Source organism: Polistes canadensis, unplaced genomic scaffold, assembly GCF_001313835.1.
Source record: "Polistes canadensis isolate GaletaPanama2010 unplaced genomic scaffold, ASM131383v1 scaffold_128, whole genome shotgun sequence".
Classification (NCBI taxonomy): domain Eukaryota; kingdom Metazoa; phylum Arthropoda; class Insecta; order Hymenoptera; family Vespidae; genus Polistes; species Polistes canadensis.
The window spans coordinates 148,151-163,209 of NW_014569675.1; the positions used below are offsets into that span (position 1 = coordinate 148,151).

A 15,059-nucleotide genomic window follows, 5' to 3' on the forward strand; every position below is an offset into this window, starting at 1 on the left:
TAACAAAACTTTCTAAAATGTTTTACGGTCATCGTATATAGATGACGTTAAAAATACCGGCCATATAAGATTACAACCTTCACATATAATACTACTAAACGTGAAAGAGAAGCGCGCATTGGCAAATGTCGGTAAAATAAACCCGGCGCGGAATAACTGTCAGAGAAAGAGGATATCGCGTTATGTATTATTTTCTGTACAATTCATCTCGTTAAAGAAGAAAATAACGTACAAAAGGAAGTGATCAATTTTGGAGTTACGTTAGAAAGGAATGATAATCAAACTTTAAGAAGAGAAGAAAAAGAAGAGGAATCTCTTCTAATTTCGTGTTAGTGTAATGAGTGAGTTGTGTCGATCGATTCTCCAGGAGTACCGCGCCCCGTGAGAGACGTACATCTGTCCTTCTTCAATATTACCCATCTCCTATCCTCCTCTTTCTCTCTCACGTTCTCTCTCTCACACACTCTCTCTCTCTCTCTCTCTCTCTCTCTCTCTCTCTCTCTCTCTCTTTCTCTCTCTCTTTCTCTCTCTCTCACACACTCTCTCTCTCTCTCTCTTCACCTTACCCTGTCTCCCTGTCTCCCTCTTTCTCTCTTACACATTACACACATAACACACGCATATATAAATCCCATCCAAAGCCAACAGTCTGATCCAAACCTTTTAAAAGGTTCGGTCGTTGTCGTATTCGATCGGCTCCCCGGTCCCGATCTTCGTTCTTTTATTTTGGTTTCATTTATTTTTTTTTGTTATTCCGGTTAAAAAGGGACTAATAAAAGCTTTCATTGTATAAAGAAGAAGAAGAATAAGAATAAAAGATCGTGACGCGTCGTTAATACACGATTAAAATAAAATAATAATTACAAAAATAGGAAAAAAAAAAAAAGTAATAAATAATAAAAAGGTTTCTTCGATTCGATTATTCGTTAAAAAAAAAAGAAAGAATAGAGAAAATAATCATCGGAAAAAAAAATGTCGACAGCGTTGTTGGCAGTTTTTGCCGTAATCCTTTGCATTCTATTCAGATTACTCAATGTAAACAGTGCCCCTCAAAAGCCGCTACTCGTATGCCATGATCCAAACTTTTTGTCGACACTTTTGAAAATCGCACCGGTTATCACCGAACCGTAAGTATATTATGTTTGTTTATCCTATTTTTTTTTTCACACATACTTTTTCATTCATCTATATATGTAGGTCTGCTACTTATAATCTCTCTCTCTCTCTCTCTCTTCATTATTTTTTATTTTTGTATTTTTTGTTTTTTGTTCCCTCGCATTCGCGATAAATTTATTTTATCTTATTCGATTTGTGTGTGTGTGTGTGTGTCACCCCCTCCACCATATTTTTCATTAACGAATAGAAACGAAATAAATATGACAAGAAAAAAATAAGTAAAACTAGTGAGGATAGGTCGAATTCATAAAACATTCACGTTTCTCTATAATTACATTTGAAATAATAAATATTGAATGAAAATAGAAAGTTTCCATGTTGGTACCCTTTTCCTATGATCGTTCGAATTAAAACGAATGATTGATTAATGTTTTCATGTTAGATTATCATCAAGAAAAACTTATTTCTTTATTTTTCTTTTCTTTTTCCAATTTACTCGTTCAATCTTCATTAAAATTCTTCTGTCTCTTTTTTCTTTTTTACGAGACCTACATTTGCCTCGGTTTTTCTTTTTTTCTTTTTAAAAACGTTTGTACTTCAAAGTAATAATAAATCATGTGATAATAACGATAAAACGAGCATACGCTATTTGTTTGCGTTTAAAATTAATACGTACGAATACTTTTTTGCCGAAATTCTAATGAAACTTATTAAAACGTTTTATCTTAGATTTTTTTGGTATGTATTTAAAAAAATTGTAGATAATCGTTCTGTTATCGCAATACAAAATACACAAATATATATATGTATGTATCTGTAATTATGACAATCGAAAAAATTAGAAAAAATATTATATAAAACAAATGTGTATTCATCTCTTATATATTTACAGAGTCAATGACACATTATTGTAATATTGAATAATAAATTAGATAATGTATTATCTTTTGTATTCCCACTTTCTTCTTGTCTTTAGAAAATATTGCGAGTTTTTTTCTTTCTTTTTCATAATGCGTCAACAATTTATATCCGTTCTATTAAAATTATCCCCCTATCTTACGAATATTTATTTTACTTTTCGAGTCAACAAGTTTGAATGTAATTAATGTTCTGTGATTATCTAATTAAGTATAACACTTTGAACTTTATGTTACAAGAATGTTGAATTTATTGACATTGCATTTATAATGATCCCCATTATGTCGTTGTATAATTAATGAAAAAACGAATATACGAAAAATAATATAGAATTCTTATTATACTTATACATTCTCTATTCCATCATCATTTTCTTCTTCATCATCATCATCTTCTTCTTCTTCTTCTATTTCATCTCCTTCCTCTTTGTATCTATTTTAATCCAAGAGTTCAAAAAGCGTATATCTACGAATATAATTCAATGCTCTACAATAGAAATGCTAATTTATCATTCGAGCTTTTCTACAATAGAAAATTTTATTCAAATATAAAGCATCTACGAAATATGCATATAATCTGTCAAACATTAAATACAGATTTGTCTAATTAATCTAATTAATAAAAAGAAAAGAGAAAAAAAGAAAAAAGAATTTTATTTTTTATATCCAAATAAGAGAGAGAGAGAGAGAGAGAGATAGAAAGATAAATATGAGGATGACCTAAGCGTGAACAAGAGAGAATAAATCTATTTCACATATTGCATAATAGATTTTTTTCTTATTCCCCCTAAAGAATGATATCATCACGCTATCAAAAAATATTACAAATTTTGAATAACGAAGCTCTTATCAGCGGAAAATGTGTGAATGTGTGTGTGTGTGTGTGTGTGTCTGTGTTTTTTTTGTCCTATAATTAAACAAAGCGTGAAAAAAAAATTTTTCTAAAAGAGATATCATCTTGTGCAAATATAATTAAAAATTCAATTTATAAAATATAAATATGTTACGTAAATGTGTGCGATAGATGGAATGAACAAAAGAAGAAGATATACTATTCAAGCAATATATTATAAACACGTTCCTAGAATGAGCTATGACATGAATATAGAAGTATGAGCAAGTTTACTAATTAAAAAATGATTCACAAGTTTAGTATTCATCGAAGAGTATAAACAAGTTTTACCTCAAATTATTATCAATGGTTATATTGTTATCATTATTCATTACTTGATATTAGAAAGTATAATTAAACGTTTATTCTTGAGAAGAAATTTTGATTTCTTTTTTGTTTATTTTTTTTTTTTTTGTAATAATTTAATGTTGTATATTATATATTTCTATGTAACTCAATATTGTAATAGCTGTAATATTGTTGAAGTTTTACCTTGATGGAGGAAGGCTTCTCGTATTTTATAAAATAATCGCATTGACCGAGTTCAATAATAATAATACCGACAACGACAACGAGGCTCTCACTTTTACTTCAATTTTTTTTATTCCTTTTTTCTTTTTATTTTTTTTTTTTCGTTGTCGTGATGAACAAAAGCGAAAACGTCGTCGTCGTACAAAATAATATTGTAATTTATATATAGGGAAAAATATCACAAAGGGAATATACTCTAATCGATTTCAAAGTCTATTATTTTTCATGCTAATGCATATACATTGTACGTGTATTTGTGTATATGTGTGTATTTGTGCATGTAGGAAAGGTTTGTTTAGTTTCTGAAAGTACATACTTTCTTTACTTCAAAATGTATAATTGTATGTACGTATGTGTATGTATATATGTAACACGTTCTAATGCATCACTAAATTATTATGTTTTGTATCGTATTGCGTTTTCACTACTTTTAATTTTTTTTAAATTAATCTATTCTCTTATTTTTCTTCTTTATCGATTTAACACATTTGTTTTTTATTATGATTCTTCTTTTTGAAAACGAATCTTTTTAAAGATGAATATTCCGTCGCCATTTTGGTACCAAATATTCGTACTACGAAATATTTAAATAGCATTCATAAAAGAAAATAATTGTTGAAAAACACATTTGATCGATGTACTTACTATTATTTTTTCATATTTACAACATAATTTATGATTAGGTTTTATTTATTAAAAAATAAAGAAAGTGGATTATTGATCAATATTTTGTTTCTTTTCACTGTTAAAAAGAAAATTCATGTTGTTTTTTTATCGTTCAACAAACAATTATTACAAAGTACACAAAGTCTTTAATAACAGTGAAAGTATATTCAATGTACCGTTTAATCGTAACATTCAACGGAAATTGTAAAAGTAAAGATGACTGAGCACGAAACCATAGTTAAATTAACTACATTGTTTAAAGTATGTCGGACAAAGTTCTTACGAAAGATAATGAGAATATCTAATTACAAGATAATGTAAGCAATATTTGTGCTTATTATAAAGTTACTTCCCTTACGATTCGAATTTGTAATCTTTTTAAAACGTTTTCATTTACAAAAATAACATTGTCAGTTCCATGATCGTTTCATTAATGATACGTGGACAAAATTATTTCTGCATTTGCTACAAAATGCATTAGGTGTGTACAATTTTATTTCTCACAAACAACAATTATTAATCTTTCCATTTTCTCTCAATGAACTAACAAAAATATTTTTATAAATTTCACTACCCAAATAAAATATCCATTTTTTGGAGATCTTATAAAAATATTACATTTAGGAGTACGTTCAACCAAAATGCGATCACGACCGCATAAAATGTTCATATTTATAGTCAAAAAAATAATCTGGAAAAGGGGAACATCGTCGAGAAAGGGTATAATTTTGAAATAAACCTAAAATAATAAAGTGACCGCTTTCTCGTTATTTGGTTTGACCAATTTTCTTGCGAATACGAAACGTTTCCTCTATAAAACAAAAAAAAAGGAAAACAAAAAAAGAAAAGATATAAATAAAAATCAATGCTTCTATAAAGAAACGGAGATTTTAGATCATCGATTTTTTAGCTGCCGAAGAAATTCTACTTGAACATAAAACAATATTTTCTCTTGTTTACGAGAATTACAGAGCCATAAAATTTCGTTAGGGTAACGTTGGTTGATTCTCGCTCATCTATTCGTTCTATGACCGTTTTAAATCTTCCCGTGTTCCACTAATCCACTAAAAATAATCTTTTTTCTTTCTCCCTCTTTTTCTCTCTATTTCTCTCTCGTAATAAAATCATCTCTCTAACGGTTTGTCGAATTCTCTATACATTTGATTGAACGAAATGTTTAGCAATGTCATTCATATAATCGGGTCAGTGGTAATATTCTTATCTTCCATTTCAATGGTAAATTATAAGAACTTCAATTAAATGTTTACTTTCATAAATGTACCAGATTTTAATAAACCGATTATACGCGTCATTAAATATAAACATAAAGGAAATTATTAAAACGATGAATATAATATCAAAACCATACTTGATTGAATATATATATATATATCTGTATAAAGAATTGGGTACCGAAATGGCGGCAAAAGTTTTTTTACAAAATGATAAAACGTTATCATTTATTATAAATATAATTATAATACAAAAATGATTATATATACAATTTTGGTAACAATCCTATTTCAGATACAAACCAACAAGATTATGGGGATTCAGTGGTCACGTTCAAACGGTGGTTCACAGTATCATCGGCCGTGTACGGTGTCCTTGGCCAATTGGAGAACGCGTATACATCGGTTTACCTGATAATACTACTTTAACTTATGATCTTTATCAACCATTAACTAATAGCCATGAAGGTTTGTTTATTTCATAGTTATTTCACATGTTTCTTCATCGTTCATTAATTTTAATATGATCCTAGAGAAGATACGTTAATATTGTACACGAGTTTCTTCTGCTACGTACGTACGTATGTTTGAAGGTAAAATAAACAGGTGCGACTCATAACCACGAATCGCACGCTAAGTTCTTTTTTTCTTCTTTTTCTAACATGAGACTTTTAATAAATCTATTATTCATAAATAATTCTTATAGTCGTACACGACCAAATACCTGTTCAGAATAAAAAAAAAAAAACTGGTCGTCAATGTTATAAGGTATTTGATTTTTAAGCTTCTTATTTTTTTTCATCGAAGAAAAATATTCATGTTTACATCGAACTTTGGAATATACTTCTTTCAAGAGGACTCGTCGTTGTTGGTATGCTACCAACTCACCTAAACAAGATTTTCAATGGATAATTAAAAATATTCGAATTGTTTTCTTTATATATATATATATGATTATGTATCATAATCATGCATAACTTACGTTAACAGAAAGCGAAAAAAACAAAAACAAATTTTTAAACATTAAAATATTGGCGTTTGTTTTCTTCGATGCCTCTCTGAATTCTTGAATAGCGAATGCCTTGAAATAAAATGAATTTTATTATTCCACAGATGATATTACAATAGCTATCTGCCCGGGCATCGGTAATACTTCAGAAAGTGTCTACATCAGAACATTCGTTCACCTTGTTCAATGCCACGGTTATCGATGCGCCGTACTTAATCACGTTGGAGCCCTTTCTAGTGTCAAGGTTACAGCACCAAGGATATTCACTTATGGTAAAGAATATAAGTATTATAAAGAAATATTACGCTTTTCTATTCTTATATTATGTATGCCTTCTTATATTATATATATACTACATATTTACAACCTCAGAGCTCATATTACTTTTTATGAATCTCACCTTTTATGTCTATATTATTTTTATTATTTTAGGTCACACAGATGATTATAACACGATGCTACAAAATCTCGTTGAACAACATCCAAATACAAGAATTGTTTGCATAGGATTTAGTTTAGGTGGAAATTTAGTAACCAAATATTTGGGAGAACGAGGCCTGAATAAATTATCTAATATTATTGGCGGTATATCTATTTGTCAAGGTTATAATGCTCTCGAGTTAGTTTATTTTCTTTTTATTCTATACAATAAAAATTTACACGCGCTTAGGTTTTTAATCATATTTGTTTTACCTTTTTCTTTTCTCAGAGGTACAAAGTTTTTACTAAACTGGCAAAACTTTAGAAGATTTTATCTCTATGTAATGACAGAATCCGTTAAGAATATAATACTGAAACACAAACATGTACTACTTTCGGAGGAAGTCAAACAAAAATATTCGCTTAACGAGCGAGATATCATTTCTGCTGCTACGTTACCTGAACTCGATGAAGCTTATACGAGAAGGGTAAGATTTCTTGTTTTTAAATGATATTGTTATTATTTTGACACTTCAAAGATTACGTCTATACGATTTATTTACTTATTTGTTCTACGTTTATTTTTTCTTTTTTCAATAGGTACATCAATTTAGGTCTGTACAAGAAATGTACAAATGGTCCAGTTCCATAAATTATCTTGATAACATCTGTACACCAATGGTATTTATTAATTCTGTAGATGATCCTATTGTACCAGATTCATTGTTAAAACCCATAAAGGAATACGCTGGTAAGTTTAAATTTTGTTATTGCGTGCAACAATCTAATGTATCACCATTTTTTTTCTATGGAATTATATGAACACGTTAAAGTATCTTATAAAAATATACATTAAAAAATATAGTATTAAAAATAAAATATTTTTGTGTATATATATATATATATATATTGATTGTTCATATTATAGCAACTCATCCAAACACCTTATACGTTGAATTGTCACACGGAGGCCATCTAGGTTTCTATGAAGGTGGTCTTCTTTATCCAAATCCCATAACATGGTTGGATCGTACTTTAGTTTCACTGGTAGGGTCACTCACGTTAGCACATGCAGATAAAGCTTTGAAGGCTTCTTAACGACATTATACTTCTACATGTATAAATATAATAATAATAATTATTATAATTATAATAATAATTATTAATAATATAATAATAATTTTTTAGCGCACGTGCGCGCAAAAATGTGCTATTGTACAACATTAGTTTGTGTATTTACAATCTTATTATTATAAAAGAAAACAGTCTTGTTACACGATTGTATTCGATCGTAGGATGGATTTGAATCGTACTATATTAAATGATCGCCGAGGTCATTTAAGTGCAATAACTGACTGAAAATAATCTATGTAAGATGATCATATTCAACATCTTTCATAGTAAACTAGTATGCAAAAAGGAAAAGCGTTAGTTAAAAATATTATTTTGTTAATGCAAAGAAATAGAAAGAGATAGATAAAAAGAAAAATAAAGAAAGAAATTAAAGTATTAATAGTTAACGTTATTAAGATGATAATACATGTCAATCTTAATTACGTGGCTGACCATATAAATTGTACAAAAAATTCAAGACTTTACAAATATTTAGTATTGGCATTTATAAAAACAAAGAAAGAAAAAAAAAATTATTGTAATTGTCGCTAATCATATATTCATCAAAAACATTTCAATTAGATTATCGAAATCATTCTAAATCCTAATGCTTATTTCTCAGGGATTTTTGTTAGAAAATTTGCATTTTTTATTTACAATATAAAATTAATCGTTCGACACAATTATTTAAGTATTATTTTACTGTACTATAAATCTTGACAAAGATTGCATTTATGAATGCATTGGTCGGGAATACAAATTACATGGCATATAGATTATGCTTTATTTGTATTGTTTTTATGCATTAAACATGTATCATGGTAGTTTCATAGTTAATGTCATTCGATGCATTGAAAAATATCAAAATTTAGGATTTATAATGTTTGATATTTTCAGACAACTAGAATTTACTAATATTTTCACAACATATCTCTTTTCGATCTTTTATATAATAATCGTTTTAAGATGAACTATTTCAAGTTATAGATAATTATGTCACTTAAAAACGCATCGAATTCTACGACGATAGTGTTTGTTTGACATAAAGATATAACAAATTAAATGCCAATTATTATGCGTAAAATGTTCAATATATTATCAATAACTTTATTCAAAAAGACAAACTTCGATCTACATTTTCTTTTCTTGTCTTATCATTTCTTGTTTTTTTGTAATCGAAGTTCTAACAACTCGACATATTTATAATATAATTTATAAATTTATTTAATTTTGAATGTCTTTAATTATATTAGTTTAATTATATTATACATGACCAAAAAATAATTTAAATGTTTATAACATTATTATAGTTATATTATTTACTATTTTGAAATATTTATTTTCGTTTAGTCATTATATAAAAAATAAAAAAATAAAATAAACCAACAGAAGAAGAACAGTTAAATTTATATGAATATAACGAATATATAAATTTATGTATATCGATTTATTTTGATAATAATGAAATTGTAATTGTTGGATATATGTATATTTATATTTTCTTAAATGTACGTTTTGGTATATGTTATACATAAATAAGTTAATTTATTAACTTCATATGAAAAAAAAACTAAAAAAAAAAGGAAAGAAAGAATAATATAATTTATAATTTTCATCCTAAACATAGTAGAATGCATTTTTGAGTAATTCTTGTACATAGAAAATAAGAGACAATAAAATTGGGATATCATTTGTGACGATACAATAACGTCAGAACTGTATTAATTTGTCTGTATAATTTTTTTTTACAAATAACAATATTTTTTGGCGAGAAGAAAATAAAAAGGTAAAGGAAAAAAAAAAAGAAACAAATTTCTTTCGATCGAAAGTTTCTAATCTGCGTATAAATATAAATATATGTGAATAGGCCTAAGTTTTTTAAACACCGATATATCATTTATAAAAAAATTTGTATGTGTGAATTAAGATACACCAGATGTTACAGCATTAGCTGATGTATAGATTAAAAAGAAAGAAAAATAATGTATAACTCTCTATATATATATAAAATGTGTTTATAGTTTCACCTTTTAGTATGTGTGTACTTGTGCATACTATGTAATCCCTTTTGTGTGAGTATCAAGAATTACGAGTTCCTGTTGCAACTGAACATATCGTAAAAAATCCAATAATAGAATTTAGTTAAGAAACTTAAATGAAATTGATCTATGAAGTGAATTTCATTTATCTTATCTTTTCATTTCAAAGGTCAATTGTTCCTATTGTGTGAATATTTTCATTAATTAGTTTACTTGAAAAAAAAGATTAATAATAATTTCTAATAAAACAATTTAATGAATAGTTACGTATATTATTACGTGTTGCACAATATTAAAATTTATGTTAGATGAAAAATAAAAATTTAATATTTATTGTAAATATGGCGACATAGAAAAATTATTTTATTTATTAAATATATATATATTATTTCATTAATTTATATCGTATATGTTAATGTATGATAAATCTTTAATTAAGATGCACAAAAATCTAAAATATTTATTTAATTGAACAAACGTGTAACAAGGCACGAGCTTGTATTTTGTAATAAATTTTTGTTTCATCTCCCTGTTCTAATCTTTTCATTTTACATCTCACATTTATTAGTCTCCCTCCTAACACGAATTAGGTATGTACACATATACACGTGTGTTAAACGGAGAGAAAGCTTTCTAAAAATAACAGAAGGGGACATTTCGATCAGCCTTGATCAACTCAATTGAAATAATTTGAAATAAAAATTTTCTATATCTCTCGAAAAAATTATATTTAAAATAAAAGAAATGTAATATATTCAAACGATTTTTATATATAAATTTTATCTAACGATTAAAAGAGTAATATTAATTTATCTTCGTATTTTTTCATTAATTTCTAAATTATTCGAATTATAATAAATATTTATTGTATATACATTTATAATATAAATATATCTAATTTATTCTAAAGAATTAATTATTTATAATAAAACTATTTAATAAGTAATTACAGGACAATTGATCTTCAAGTTCAATTTGAGATATACATATATATCAAATTAATATTTATATATTTATAAATATCCCAAATTTAATAAATATAAATATAACAAGGGATAGATGTTTATCTTACAGATATTTGGATTGTGTAGAAGATTGCTATAATAAGTTGTCGTGATACGAACAGTTAAGTTAGTTGACCGTGAACAGCCGAGGTGATCGGTGATCTCAACAATTGTCTACATTTAAAAACTAAATGGTTTTAATATATAATTACAAGTAAACAAAAAAGAAAACAAGAAATAAATGTCTTAAGTGAACAAATTCATTATCATAATCATGAACAAATCAATTATTTTAATCATAGTAATTTTCTGTTTTTCGTGTACTATAAATTCAACACCTCTTGATTATTGGACATTAAGAGCTCAAATAATTGAAAATGAACAAAGATCCACCCTTGGAGGTCAACTTGAATTTGAACATGGAGAACGAATTGCTAACGATTTTCTAATGTCGAAGAAACGTGCCGAATTTCAAAATGGTTTGTCTATTTTTTTTTAATTTTTTTCTTTAACATTTTTTTTATTTACATTTATTATTTTATTTATTTTACTAATATTTGATAATAATATAAAAAAGAAAGATGTATATTTTATAAAAGAAAATTATTTATTTTATAAATCACACACACACAGAATTTGAAAATATTACGAGACAAAGAACTTTCTTTATACATCATTTGTATAAAAAATGGATATTTCCGACATAAAAGATATTAGAACGACTGTGATTAATTAAAATAGATATAATATCTTGAAAGATAAATTGGTAGTTATTAAATTAAATTTATATATTCAAGTGTTTATAACACACACACACATACAATTTCCAAATAAAATAATAAGATGATATATATTATATTAATATGTACACGTTTAAAATTATATAATTATTAATCTTTAACTCTTCACGCATTTTTGTACTGTTGCCTACCAACAATTTTGGTACATTTTTGCAACGAAGCGTCTGATGAAAAAGAAGTCTTGTTTTGAATTGAAAAAATTAACTCTTTTTACTTGTAAATATTTTTTATTTTATATCCTTCATAAATATAATTCAACTTGGCGTAATATCGTTGAAATTTATTTCTTATAAGCAAGTGTAATACAGTAATCACTTGTATGACATCTGCTATCCATTTATTTCCTTTTATAAAACACCCACGAAGTCCCTTTTTACGCCTTTTCTGATTATATAAAGTTTTCCGTTTAATCTGTTTTTCATAAATTGTTGTAAAATCTCTTGTCTTAGTGTTTTAAACTATTATTTATTTACTTATTATTACTATTTTATTATCAACGATGATATAGCATTTCAAGACAATCAATTAACATTAAATATTAGGCAAGCAAATAAATAGAGAAAAATAGACAAGATGATATACCTAAATATTTGTTTCAGCATTTAAAAACGCAAGTAATTTTCTACCGGCACATAACTTCGTAAGTGTAATAAATAACATAGAACAATCCGAAGTTTTTAAGATCATTCAAAAAATGCCAAAAGGTGCCGTTCTTCATGCACACGACACGGCACTCGTTTTAGCAGATTGGATTTTACGAAACGTAACTTACCGACCTAATCTCTACATGTGCTTAACATCGGATGGCCAATTGAAATTAAAATTTTTTAACAAACCAACCAAAGACTGCAGTTGGAAACTTTTAAGCAATGTTAGAAAAACTACAGACACTATCGACGAAAGAATTTACAGAGAAATGACTATGACAATGGACAATCCTGATGATTATCGAGATGTCGATAAAGCATGGTCTAAATTTAACCGAATATTTTCATTTATTAGACCATTACTTACTTACAAACCAGTTTACGAGGACCACTTTTACCAAGCCTTGACAGATCTTTACAACGACAATGTTATGTACATAGAATTACGTAGTACACTTGAACATTTGTACGATCTCAATGGTACCGTTTATCCACAACTCGAAACAGTAGCGGTTTATAAAAAAATTACGGAAAGGTTAATATAATATATCATGAGAAAAAGAATTCTTACAAAAATCTTACAATTAGTAGGATTTTTCTGTTCTCTTTTTTTTCTTTTATTTTATTTTATTTGTTATATGTTATTTTTATTCCCGACAGATTTGTCGCAGAACATCCAAACTTCTTCGGTGTCAAACTTATATATGCACCCTATCGTAGAGTTAATTTAACACAATTGGATAGATATTTAACGACATTGAAAGAATTGAAAGATAATTATCCTACGTTCTTAGCTGGATTCGATTTAGTTGGACAAGAAGATAAAGGAACACCTTTGGTGGTGTTCGCTAATAAATTGAGAGATTTCGATCATTCGATCAATTATTTTTTCCACGCTGGTGAAACTGATTGGTATGGTTCGAGTACTGATGAAAATCTTATTGATGCTATTCTATTAGGTGCCAAACGCATTGGACACGGGTAAGTAAATAAATTATATTTTTATTCTATAAATAATTGATAATTGTTGTGTGTGTGAAAGATAAGATGTTTAATATCAATGACTATGTTAACAGATCTCACTCAACTACTTCTTCGTTTTATAAACCTGTTTATTTCTACTTAACATTAAACTAAAGATTATCCCTTTCACTTTACTCGACACTTTAACGTATTTTACTTTTAAACTATCCTTAGTAGTTAACGATCATGATCACAGATCTATATTCGCTTAATTCTATCTAATCTCGTTCCAAATACATTTAGATATAACATATAATCTAATCTACTCGTAAACTTTCGATGTATTCCTTATCGATACGTAATTCGATTTCGATTTTATCTACTGTTATAAGTATATTTAATTATAAACTTAAAATATGTATCACAGGGAATTTGGACGGTTATTAAATCTTTATGAACGATTTATTTCGAACAAGTTGAACGTTTCGTCCCTTTTTTGGGACTTCATCAGCAACTCGATCGTTATTGTTCACTAGTCAATATACATTTTATCTTTTTCAAAATCATACATTTAAATATATACTTAACATTTACAATACATTTTTTCCTAAGCACCTTTATATTATCACATGTAATTTAACGACATTGAAATATGTAATCATATTCATATTGAATATAGTAATCAAATATGACATATTACATGTGATAATATAAAGGTGCTTAGGAAAAAATGTATTGTAAATGTTAAGTATAGTTTTAAATGTATGATTTTGAAAAAGATAAAATGTATATTGACTCGTGAACAATAACGATCGAGTAGCTGATGAAGTCCCAAAAAAGGGACGGAAACGTTCAACTTGTTCGAAATAAATCGTTCATAAAGATTTAATAACCGTCCAAATTCCCTGTGATACATATTTTAATATTATATTCTGGACAAGATTATCGATAAACTAATTATAAACATTTATATAATTGTATATTCGTAAACAGATACGCTTTAACGAAACATCCACTATTAATGGAAATGGCAAAACAACGTCGAATCGCCATAGAAGTAAATCCAATCTCCAATCAAGTGTTAAGGCTCGTACAAGATCTTAGAAATCATCCAGCAGCCGAATTATTTGCGAACAATTTTCCAATCGTCGTATCGAACGATGATCCTGGATTATGGGGTGTTCGAGCTTTGAGTTACGATTTTTATCAAGCTTTCGTTGGTATCATGTCGCAGAATTCGGATTTGAGGGCTTTAAAACAGCTCGCATTGAATTCTATTATGTACAGTAGTTTGAATGCCGAAGAAAAAGATAATGCATTGAAACTTTGGAGACAGAAATGGAATAATTTTATACAATATTTAATACATCAAATTGTTTAATATTTTATAGAACAACAACAACAACAAATATATATATTTAATAATAAAAATGATCTATTTAGAAAACATTTTATCATAATTGTAACAGAAAATAATAAACACGTAATCTAAACAAACTCACATAATACGTAATTGTGATAATAGTTAAAAGATAAATACAAGGTTAATGTATAATATTATATAATTGATTTCTTATAGACAAATAGAATCTAAAGTCCTCGATAATATTTATTTGCATAGGAGTGTTCTGTAAAAAAACTTTCCATAGAATTGTAATTTGCATATTAACGATTGATACATTTTTCTATCGTGTTTTTCTTTTTTATTTT

The 15,059-nt window shown here is 27.1% G+C and overlaps 2 protein-coding genes across 2 annotated transcripts; both read left to right on the top strand.

The window, feature by feature from the left end:
• Nucleotides 1-550: 550 nt before the first annotated feature.
• LOC106788178 (abhydrolase domain-containing protein 2) lies at nucleotides 551-9,034 on the top strand. The gene is made up of 7 exons (XM_014751198.1): nucleotides 551-1,127; nucleotides 5,650-5,822; nucleotides 6,468-6,635; nucleotides 6,796-6,982; nucleotides 7,073-7,271; nucleotides 7,384-7,534; nucleotides 7,712-9,034. The coding sequence occupies exons 1-7, from the start codon at nucleotides 973-975 to the stop codon at nucleotides 7,879-7,881; spliced, it is 1,203 nt and encodes a 400-aa protein (XP_014606684.1). The 5' UTR covers nucleotides 551-972; the 3' UTR covers nucleotides 7,882-9,034.
• A 2,025-nt stretch (nucleotides 9,035-11,059) lies between these two features.
• On the top strand, nucleotides 11,060-14,881 carry LOC106788157 (adenosine deaminase CECR1-like). The gene is made up of 4 exons (XM_014751169.1): nucleotides 11,060-11,418; nucleotides 12,339-12,921; nucleotides 13,047-13,367; nucleotides 14,343-14,881. Exons 1-4 carry the CDS (start codon nucleotides 11,214-11,216, stop codon nucleotides 14,728-14,730), a joined length of 1,497 nt encoding a protein of 498 aa, XP_014606655.1. The 5' UTR covers nucleotides 11,060-11,213; the 3' UTR covers nucleotides 14,731-14,881.
• The last annotated feature ends 178 nt before the right edge of the window (nucleotides 14,882-15,059 follow it).

Coding starts and splice junctions, on each gene's coding strand:
- LOC106788157 (XM_014751169.1), top strand. CDS start 11,214: ATGAACAAATCAATTATTTTAATCATAGTAATTTTCTGTTTTTCGTGT. Junction 11,419..12,338: donor ACGTGCCGAATTTCAAAATG/GTTTGTCTATTT, acceptor TATTTGTTTCAG/CATTTAAAAACGCAAGTAAT. Junction 13,368..14,342: donor GCCAAACGCATTGGACACGG/GTAAGTAAATAA, acceptor ATTCGTAAACAG/ATACGCTTTAACGAAACATC.
- LOC106788178 (XM_014751198.1), top strand. CDS start 973: ATGTCGACAGCGTTGTTGGCAGTTTTTGCCGTAATCCTTTGCATTCTA. Junction 1,128..5,649: donor GCACCGGTTATCACCGAACC/GTAAGTATATTA, acceptor ATCCTATTTCAG/ATACAAACCAACAAGATTAT. Junction 6,983..7,072: donor CAAGGTTATAATGCTCTCGA/GTTAGTTTATTT, acceptor TTCTTTTCTCAG/AGGTACAAAGTTTTTACTAA.